The sequence below is a fragment of the Pundamilia nyererei genome, unplaced genomic scaffold (assembly GCF_000239375.1).
Source record: "Pundamilia nyererei isolate P.nyererei 1_Seehausen unplaced genomic scaffold, PunNye1.0 scaffold00217, whole genome shotgun sequence".
Lineage (NCBI taxonomy): Eukaryota > Metazoa > Chordata > Actinopteri > Cichliformes > Cichlidae > Pundamilia > Pundamilia nyererei.
Window position 1 is genome coordinate 909,871 of NW_005187618.1, and position 10,853 is coordinate 920,723.

At 41.3% G+C, this 10,853-nt stretch overlaps 1 protein-coding gene across 1 annotated transcript in view; it reads left to right on the forward strand.

The window, feature by feature from the left end:
• Nucleotides 1-228: 228 nt before the first annotated feature.
• LOC102201662 (zinc metalloproteinase-disintegrin-like batroxstatin-3) overlaps nt 229-10,853 on the forward strand; it is a 24,274-nt gene continuing 13,649 nt past the window's right edge. Inside the window, exons 1-13 of the mRNA XM_013914699.1 lie at nt 229-286; nt 1,891-1,943; nt 2,110-2,186; nt 2,442-2,520; nt 2,707-2,783; nt 5,602-5,785; nt 5,994-6,056; nt 6,174-6,245; nt 6,375-6,544; nt 6,817-6,898; nt 7,608-7,741; nt 8,299-8,476; nt 9,751-9,840. Of these exons, the coding sequence (XP_013770153.1) occupies nt 229-286; nt 1,891-1,943; nt 2,110-2,186; nt 2,442-2,520; nt 2,707-2,783; nt 5,602-5,785; nt 5,994-6,056; nt 6,174-6,245; nt 6,375-6,544; nt 6,817-6,898; nt 7,608-7,741; nt 8,299-8,476; nt 9,751-9,840 (1,317 nt within the window). The remainder of the gene's footprint in view (nt 287-1,890; nt 1,944-2,109; nt 2,187-2,441; nt 2,521-2,706; nt 2,784-5,601; nt 5,786-5,993; nt 6,057-6,173; nt 6,246-6,374; nt 6,545-6,816; nt 6,899-7,607; nt 7,742-8,298; nt 8,477-9,750; nt 9,841-10,853) is intronic.

Here is a 10,853-nt window from a genome sequence, read left to right on the forward strand (position 1 = left end):
TATTTAAACATTTGAACATTATACAACACAAACTTTCATAGAGGATCCGAAGTCTGAGAGATACATGTTTTGAAATGACAAGAAGCAGATGCATCAGCACACAGAGCGGCCGCCAAAAAAAAAGCCTTTGCAAGCAGAGTGCAGCGACCAGCGCAACACAAATTTTTGGTCCTTCGTTTTAGCTTGCGGTGAGCGCAGCGCATGACACTCACTGTGTGCACTTGGACAATGACACGAAACCTCCTATTGTGGGTCCTCATCCTATATGCCTCCCCCAAGCTCTCGGGTAAGTCACTGGATACTTTTACCTCCACTCACACTCTGGGTACTAAAACCTAGTTTTGTCCTACCCTCTGTTCATTCAACCCTCTACAGGGGACAGGTTTCTTTTCCACAATTAGCCCTCTAAATCTCCTAGCCAAGCAGTTTATCAGTTCTGGTCTTTCATGTTCAGATGAGCTCGCCTCTCAGCCCATTGCATTTGTTTATTAGACATATGATTATAAGGGGAACATTAAAACACTATGTCTCACGCCTGTGGAACACATTTTCTATGCACACTCATTACGGCCAAATAATGCCTCAAAAGACAAACACAATTTAGCTAAAAACATTGAAAGATCCGTTTTTTCGGCCATCCAAAGGTTCCACAGTAGTGGACTCTCAGCAGCTGCAGTCTCCACTTGAAACCCCACAATCGCTGCAGCACATATCCAGCCAAATCGCTGAACATGCTCGTAGGCAAGAAGTGAAGCAGCTCACAGCGGTGAGAAGTGACCATCATTGGAGAGCAGACACAATCTGACCACTACTGGCACAATTTTGCATCTGATGTTTTCGTAAAGCTTTTATTTTGGTATTTCCGTTGAGCCGTACCATAAATTTGCATGTTAGCAAAATATTTAGTTTCCTGTAACATTTACATTTAACATTTAGATTTAAATATAATATTTCGATTTAACATTTAACATTTAGATTTAACATTTAGATTTAACATTTAGATTTAACATTTAAAATTGTGCTTTAAATATGAAAAATTACAAATATTTTACTAAATGTTGTAAAAACTGACTCGAAAAAACATGTTTTTGTAAAGTTTTGAGCTAAATCTTGCCGTTAATTGCAGCATGTTTCACTTTACAAACGGCGCCCCATAGACCTCCTTATAGGAAACCTCCACTCGAACTATCATCATGCATGCAGTGTGGATGCTGTCATTATGACACATAGCCACATTTTAAATTTGGCAGCCTAAATATGGACATTTCCAAAGAAATCTCAATATTCTGAATTTAATACTACATTTATTGTCTGTAATGTTATAATCCATATCACTCACTCACTGAGCCAAGTGGAGCAAGTAAAAGGAAAGCGTGGGGTGTGTTTGAAGCTCTGTCAAAGTGCTGTTTTAGGAAATAATCAATGCGATTGTTTAGTTGATCATTTATACACATAAAGTTATTCAAGCAATTTTTATTTACATCACAAATAAAAATGAGTGACACTGATTGTTATTGTTTTGAGCACTGCAAAATCTCACAGGGAGCAGGTCAACAAAGTCATTTTGTTTTTTTCTCAAACTTGAGAATGTAACTTTAATTAAATGTTTAAAGTCACGATGATCACATGTTTGAAGCCTAAATGACATTTGGAATGGGATATCAAATTATGTAGTCAGTTTTGGTTTTTTGTTGTTGTTTTATTGGTTTGGTTAAAAATAAATAGATATATAAAACTTTAAAGCAGGATGTAATCAGACGAGATTAGGTAGCACAAATATTGAAAGCAATGAGTTAAGCATTCGACTAATTTCAAAATAGACCCTGTTGACACTAGCATCCAAAATTAATATCCTTTTTCTAATCACACATATGTGATTCACTTCCACAGGAAGCCATGGTCCTGAATTTGAGGAGGGAAAGCACTATGAGGTGGTTCGACCGGTCAGACTTCACACAATCAGAAAAAGACACACAGAGGTTTCTTTTCTTTTCTATTTTAAATCCTGTGATGACAATCAAATCAGCTGCTGTTTTTCTCCTGATTACGGAAAATGAAAAAATAAAAATGAATGACTCAAAGCAAAATTTCCTGTTTTTTTGCCCACAGTACCACAGACCAGACACTCTTACATATGCAATGACTGTGGGCGGACAAGACATAGAAATGCAACTTGAAAGAAATAAGTAAGTTTTTACTTCCCTAAACCTGTGTGTCTGTGCAGTGTGAGAAAATAAGTGGACAAATGGATATACAAGTAATGTAAAATATCCTGTTTCAAAATGCAAAAAAAGCAACAATTAAGGAGACTAAAAAGTACTTAAAATGCCCCAATCAACAAATGAGTTTCTGTAAGAAAACACTGAATAAACTGGAATTTGACTCAGTCTTCACGTCAAATCATATGACATGTATGTTATTCTTTATCCTTCTGTATTCAGTGAATTACTTACCAAAGATTACACTGAGTCTTACTACCAAGAAGATGGGACTCGAGTCACCACAGTACCGAATGACATTGTAAGGGTTTGCATTTGTAGACAAACTTACCTCAAACTTACAGCTGTAAAATTGCACATTTTACTAGATTTAAAACGCTTCAAAGGCTTTTAAGGCTGTTAGTGAACGCTGGAGACATAAGTAGATGAAAAGAAAGTTACATGTTGTCATTTAATAACACAGTCACCATTTTCATGTCTTTGCCAGGATCACTGCTTCTATCATGGGAGGATTGTGAATGACAGTGAGTCATCTGTTAGCATCAGTACCTGTGATGGACTCAGGTGAGCCACCGTCTTAATCTTTTCTTTATTTAAACTGTCATGACATCTTTCCAAAGCGATACCCACCCATGCTGTCTGTCATAATAATTCAAATAACCTCACAGTTTCATTCCTTTGTTGTATTAAGCCACAAAGACAAGTAACCAGTTTTTGTATTTGCATAACGCATTAAATTAATAATGTTAAACCTTCATATGAGATGAATAGATTTCAGGCCAGAAACAAGTTCTCCAAATACTCTCATTACTTTTTAGATGTAAACCTAAAGTTAACCTTATCCTAACCCTCAACCAAACCTCACCTCACAATGACCCGAACTTTAATTACACCTCACCAGCAAAACATTAAATTAACATAGAATAGAATAGAATAGAATAGAATAGAATAGAATAGAATAATCCTTTAATTGTTCCAAAATGGGAAATTTGGTTGTAACAGCAGCAGAATAAAAGGACATATACAAACAGAAAAAGACAATGAACAGAAAACCACACAATTTTTACAGAAAAAATATGTACATCATCGACAATAGTTACAAAAACAGAGTACTGTACAGTTATTAAGATTAAAGTATAGGGTTTTTTTTAATACGAATTGAAAAAAATAATGTGCAAGTTATAACAGTAGTAGTTGTTTGGTTGATTGTTGGGAGCAGTTTCAATTGTACAGTCTGACAGCTGCAGGAAGTACCTGCGGAAACGCTCCTTCGTGCTAGGATGCAGCAGTCTGTCACTGAACGAACCCTGCAGTTCAGCAACATTTACATGCATGGGGTGAAAGACTCTGTCCATCAGAGATGTTATTTTGTCCAGAGTCCTTCTGTCTCCCACCACCTGCACTGGGTCCAGGGTGCATGCTAGAACAAAGTTGGCCTTCCTGATGAGTTTGTCCAACCTGTTCCTCTCAGCGGCAGATAAACTGCTGGTCCAAAGTACAACACTGTAAAATATGACAGGTGCCATCACAGAGTCATAGAAGGTCTTTAAAAGCGCTCCCTGGACTCCAAATGACCTGAGCCGCCTCAGCCGGTAGAGTCTGCTCTGACCCTTCCTGTAAAGAGCATCAGTGTTGTGGCTCCAGTCCAGTTTATTATTCAGGTGAACACCCAGGTACCTATACGAGTCCACTATCTCAATGTCCACTCCCTGGATGTTCACCGGTGTCAGTGTGGTCGGTCTGCGTCTCCTGAAGTCCACCACCAACTCCTTGGTTTTCCCGGCAGGTGGTTCTGCTGGCACCAGTCCACAAAGTCCAGAGTCCACTGTCTGTACTCTGAGCTGTCCTCACCTGTGATGAGGCCGGCTATGGCAGAGAACTTCTGTAGGTGGCAGCGTGGGGAGTTGATGGAGAAGTCTGCAGTGTAGAGGGTGAAGAGGAACGGTGCCAGCACAGTTCCCTGTGGGGCCCCCGTACTGCAGACCAGCGTATCAGAGACACAACCCTGTCCTCATGTACTGTGGGCGTCCCGTGAGGTAGTCCAGTATCCACTGGGACATGTGGTGGTCCACTCCTTATAGCTCCAGCTTGTCCCTCAGAAGTCATGGCTGGATGTTGAAAGCACTGGAGAAATCAAAGAACATGATCCTCACAGTGCTTCCAGGCGAGTCAGAGTTCTGTGCAGGAGGTAGATGATGGCGTCCTCCACCCCGATGCCAGACTGGTAAGCAAACTGCAGCGGATCCAATGAAGACCTCACCAGGGGGCACAGATGGTTTAGAACCAATGTCTCGAGGGTCTTCATCAGATGTGATGTCAGGGCTACCGGCCTGTAGCTGCTGAGGTCCTTGGGATGGGAGGTCTTTGGTACCGGTACCACACATGAGGTCTTCCACAGCTGTGGTACTTGCCCCAGCGACAGGCTCAGGTTGAACAGATATCCTAGGATGCCACACAGTTCATCTGTGCTGCATCTCAGGAGCCTGGAGCTGATGCCATCTGGACCTGCAGCCTTCCGCACCTTAATCTTGCAAAGCTTGTTCCTCATTTGAAGTGCTGAGATAGAAAGAGTGGATTTTGGGGGAGGGGGGTGTATGTTGGAGTCCACAGCATACACCCTCCTGGCTGGGAGCTGAGAGGTGGGAAGTCCTGAGATGAAAGACAGGCAGTGCCTGAAGATGAGGGAGATAGCTTCAGGGGGGACGATGCTGGGAGGGGTGGGTGGTTGATCAAACCTATTAAAATATTTATTTATGTCATTCACCCACCCCAAGTCTCCTGCAGCCTGGGGGTTGGTTTTTGTCCTGAGATTGCCTCCAGGCTGTTCCAAACCCCTCTGATGTTGTCCTGTTGCAGCTGCTCTTCCATCTTTCTTCTGTAGTTTTTCTATCCCTTGCCTTATCTTCCATTTCTGCTTTTTCTGGACAGCTCTCAGCTCCTGTTTGTCTCCAGATCTAAAGACTCTCTTCTTCTCCTTGAGGAGAGTCTTAATTTCAGGATTCATCCATGGCTTGTTGTTACAAAAACACCGTACCTTTATGATGGGTACGGCGTTGTCCACACAGAAGTTCATGTAATCTGTAAAGCAGTCTGTGATGCTGTTGAGGTCACCCTCTAGGGGGCTGCAGAGGTTGTCCCACACAGTAGAACGGAAACAGTCACTCAGGACCTCTTCAGTCTCTGCCGACGATTTCCTTACTGTGCATTTCACAACTGGTTCTCTGTGTACTAGAGGTTTATACACAGGCTGGAGATGAAAACAACAGAAGAGAAGGTTTGGCCCAAATAAGTCTTTAGACGACAGTGGATAGGTTCCTGAGTTGAGTCAGCCTCAAAGCAACATCTGAAAAATGAATGAACTAACCAGCATGATTTGGTTTAGGGGTTACTTCAGAACATCTGCTCAAAGGTACCTGATTGAGCCACTATCCAGTAACGATGAGGGGGATCATGCAGTGACGACTTTTAATGAAAAGAACTTCACGCCTGCCGTGTGTGGGGTCACTAACACCAGCTGGAGTGACGACTATGAACCTCCAACAAGCCGCAGCCGCTCTAGATCAGGGGTAACACAATTAGTTTTGTCCTCTTCACCAGAGTTCCTCCAAGTCATGACCTCTGAAACCTTTTAGGTCTTCAAACTATCTAAGTTTAATGTGACAAATACTAATACATCAGTCAGTCTACCAATATTATTCTTATAATAACAAAGTTTAAGTAAGTCTTCATTTGTGTTGTTCTGTTTGAGTTATCCATATTAACATTTTTCTTCAGGGTATTTCTATTGTACAGCAGCAGAAATACGTTGAGCTCGTCCTTGTTGCTGATAATCGCGCGGTAAAATTAATCTTCTTTTATAACTTTTTCATTTTTTCCCCTTGCTTTGCAAAATTAGATTTTTATAAGATAAACTGGTGAGAAGCAGGATGAGAAATTTGTCTTGTGGTGTTTCAGTATGTGAAGATGAACAGGGATCAAAAGAAGATGAGACAGAGAATATTTGAGATTGTCAACTTTGTCAACATGGTGAGTCTGTTTTTTTGCTATTTCTATACAGATTCCATACCAATACAGACGCACTGTACTACATACTGTTCTGCAGTAGCTGCTAGCAGTTGGAGTGTAATGTTACATCCCCAATATTGTCTTCTTCAGGTCTACAAACCTCTGAGGACCTTTATTGCTCTGGTGGGGTTGGAGATATGGACGAATGGTGACCTGATCTCTGTGACCCCCCCAGCAGGGGAAAATCTGGATGCTTTCATGAAGTGGAGAAACTCTGAGCTGGTGACGAGGATAAAACATGACAATGCACATCTTATAAGGTATGGATAAATTGTATAAGTAGAATTGAGTCAGACTCAAATCATGTGGAGCAAAATGTCTCCTACTTTCAACAGTAACCGAGCAGGAAAGAGAAAACTAATTTCAGAAATCTGAGTTGTGAGTATCCACCTCCACATTCCACAATCAGGAAAGTTCACAGTAGCTAATCTAGTAACATTAACGACCTTTGGCAGTGGGGGTGTTATTGAAAATATAAGTGAGTAGATGGATGATATGAATCCTGGATATGAATTTAAGGCTTCTCTTTCAGTGGTATCGACTTTGAAGGAGCAACTGTGGGTCTTGCTTTCATCGGGACTCTCTGTTCTGGTCACTCTGTCGGCGTACTACAGGTGAGGTGTTCTAGGAGGATAGGAAGACTTTAATCTATATACTTACCTCTGTGATATTTTGAGACCAGTGTCTTTTGGTGTGTAGCTTATGTTGCAAAGTCTAAATCATATTGAGGCTGATGGTCTTCTGATTCTTGCCATACTCATGCAATACTTTTTGAGTTACCCAGTGAAACTTTTTAAAATATATTAAATTAATAGGAATCAAATTTAATTCAGGCATTCATGGTCCCCAGATGATGTATCTCACTGACTTCATAACTTCTGCTCTTGCTTAATGGTGTGGTAAATAATTGTTAATTTTGGAAACATGTTCCTAAATCCATGGGATTATTTCAGATATTTAGTTCATTCATTCATTTGCCCCTCAAAAATCAACTTATTTGTTCATCTGATACTTGTGACCAAATGCCAGAGAAAACTAATGACCTTTCCATCATTCCATTACCAATATGTAGTGACCGCTTCCTGCTAAAAGAGAAAAATTAAATTAAATGAGTGAAACTGAACAAAGTTTATGATCTAGATCTAGACTCAAAACTGAGTCCAAGTCTTTTTTGCACATTAGTCAGAGAAATTAGCAAGATCTCCAAAACTGCATTGCAGTACTATAAAACTCATTCTTTGACTAACCAATCAGTTTTGAGCGTTGCTCTATCTTGTCATTAGTGAACTTTTACTTCTTTTTCTTGTGCTTCATTTTTTTTAGGATCACAGTGACCGAGCCATTGCAGTGGGAGCAACACTGGCTCATGAGATGGGCCACAGCCTGGGCATGGACCACAATGACTCCAGTGGTTGTTTATGTTCTGAGGATAGCTGCATCATGGCAGCAGCCCTCAGGTAAGAAAAGCTGTTGAACGCCGACTCTTTGTCAAGTCAAAGGGTTGCTCGCCCATTTACGAGTGGCACCATGTTCTGTGTATGGAAGACTGTTAATTTTTGTATATGGTTGTGGGAAAACCTGGTTGTAAAATATTATTGTCTAGTGGACTTAAGTTCTAATGCAGATTGACCATTTGACTTAACACTTTTAAAATGAGTATCCTTTAAGTTTGTGTGTAGGATGGTTAAAGCAGATCACTGCTACTGACGTGTTTCTAGTTGTGATAGAAATGAACATTTTACATAAAATTAGAGCAGGGGATGTTAATAAGGGTTGGATTGCTCATGATATTCACAGATGTGATAACTAACACTGTTTTGTATCCTTTGGGTTTGTATTTCAAAGTTTTTCACCTATGGCTGAAAAGAGGATTAAAGAGACAACAACCCCCCCCCCCCCCCCCACACACACACACACACACACACACACACACACACAAACAAAAAGATCTGCCTGGTTATTGAATGAAATCCAGTTAAACACCTTGGTAGATAATGTGTCTGTTCCTCTTCAGCTGGAAAACTCCTCAAAGCTTCAGTAGCTGCAGCAGCAGCAACTATGAAAAGTACCTAACAAGCCGCAGCCCCAGCTGTCTGCTGGACAAACCAGACTACAAGAGTGTCGTGGCTCCCGCGGTCTGTGGAAACGGCTTCAGAGAGGAAGGAGAGCAGTGCGACTGTGGTTCGGTGCAGGTAAGTAAGCACATCAGCTGCTTAAACCTTTCATTTTGTAGCAAGTTGATCTGATCTGCAAGCTGTTGATGATTTGATCTGGTGAAGGAGAACTTTTCTTTTTCATTCAGTTCAGTTTTATTCATTTAAAAGCAAATCACAACAACAACGGTTTGAAGGGATTTTGTAAGATAGAGGTCTTATAACAACACAGCGAAAACCCCAACAATCAAATAACTGCCTATGAGCAAACATTTGGCAACAGTGGGAGTGAAAACCCCTTTTTAACAGGAGGAAAGCCCTCAGCAGCCTAGGCCTATTGTAGCTCCACAAACTTCTATTTCTTGATGTTTTGCTGGCCTCTCTCTTACAAAGACTATTTTGATAAACAGTGTAGCAGTACAAATGTTTTTATTACTATTATGCTATGATTCTGATCTGTGTCTGTGCATGCTCAGGTCTGAAATGGCTTCTGAACTCAGAATGGAATTCAGCTCCATGTTTCCTTTGTCTGATCTTGAGTCTTTTAATGAAGTGCTTGCTCTGAGGCGATGTGAGAAAAACAGCTTTCTGATACACACCAGATATGTACCTTCTATGAAATAATGAATGGGCCTGAGCCACACATATATATTTTTTTTCAAGTCCCACTATTCAACTGACTTCTACCAGAAGTTGAAGAACTGCTGATTTATTTATTTTTTATTTTGCAGTATTACTTGGAATATGTACTTAACACTTTTATGTACCTGTATAGAAATATAGTGAAAGTATAGCTGTGTGTAACAGATGAACAGTTTGTAGTTTTCGGTGAAAAGAAAATTACAGTCAGAGTGATGTTTAGACCTGTTTTCACCTCTGCTGGAATTCAACAAGGGGAGATCATTAGAAGGAACTGAACTAGTGCTGTCAAAATTAACGCATTAACGCAAATTAATCCGCCATCAAGGTCAACACGATTAAAAAATTTTAACGCAATTAAAGCATCTGGAGTGCAGAATGTGTCAAAATCCCCGAAATGCTTCTGTCAACACATTTCAGGCAGTTTGTCCAAGTAGAGTTACCTTCGCACATGCGCAAATGGGCAGTTGATCTGGTAGTGACGGGCAGCTGAACCAATCAACTCAATATGGAAGATGATAAACGCACATTGGCCCTCTAAATTGGAAATTTGAGTATTAAACCTAGAGATAAAGATTCCTCACGGGAACAGAGCAAACAGATGTTTAATAATGCATCCCAGCACTAAGACCTAACAGCAGCCTGATGAGTTCTAATATATGTCGTCCCTGTAGGAGTGCACCAATCCCTGCTGCAACGCCACCACCTGCACCCTGAAAGAGGGTTCACAGTGTGCTGAAGGCGAGTGCTGTGAGAACTGTAAGGTGAGTCAGTAAGAAGACCGATCAGTGTAACTGGTGTCACTAAGGCTACGTTCACACTGCAGGGGAAAGCGCATCAAATCCGATTTTTTTGACCCTATGCGACCCATATCCGATCATGGTATGACAGTGTGAACGGCACAAATCTGATATTTTCAAATCCGATCTGGGTCACTTTTGTATGTGGTACTGAATCCGATACATATCCGATGTTTTAGAAAGCGACTGCTGTTTGAACAGTCAGGTCACATTAAATCCGTCTTTTACGTCACTGACACAAGACAGACGCCAATTATCAGCACCGGAGAAGCTCTGGGTCTAAACAGAGCGTGTTGTGTGTGACATATTCTTTTGCGCATGCGGGCCGCTTTGAGGGTTCACACTAGAGCGCGTTTGCTGTCGCATTTTATTTGTAGTGTGAACAAGCAGACAAAAAAAAAAAAAATCGGATTTGATCAAAAAAATCGGAATTGAGCATTAAGACCTGCAGTGTGAACGTAGCCTTATTTTCTCTTCCGGCGCCGCTCCAGGTAGCCAGTATCAGCAGCTTCGACCTGACCAAGTCCTTTTTTCTCTTTGTTGTTATTGTCTTACTTGTTCTTGTTTTTATATTGTGGACTGTACTACTCCACAATGGAGCTCAGAATTTTATGGACAATTGTGTTTATCATCACATTTTTTACGGTATCTGTGTCCAGAGAGCGTGTACTGGCCAGGAGTTACACACCTCCACACAAAAGTCACTGATGCCAGAGTGGGTTTAGACTTCGCTTTATATGGCAGGTGTGAAAATGTAATAACATTTTAAATGCACCTTAGAACACACATGCATCAACACTACAATGAGCGGGTGGAGGGAGGTTTGGAGTCTTCTCTCACCCCCATTGTCTGCGACCTGCTGGAGCAGGGGGGCTAGGACTAGGAGGAGGAGTTGGCCGTCCGACTGCGGTCTGGAGTGTGGAGCCTTCCTGCTGCTGCGGAGTCGGGGCGGTCTGCCTCCCCCCACCGCAGGGAAA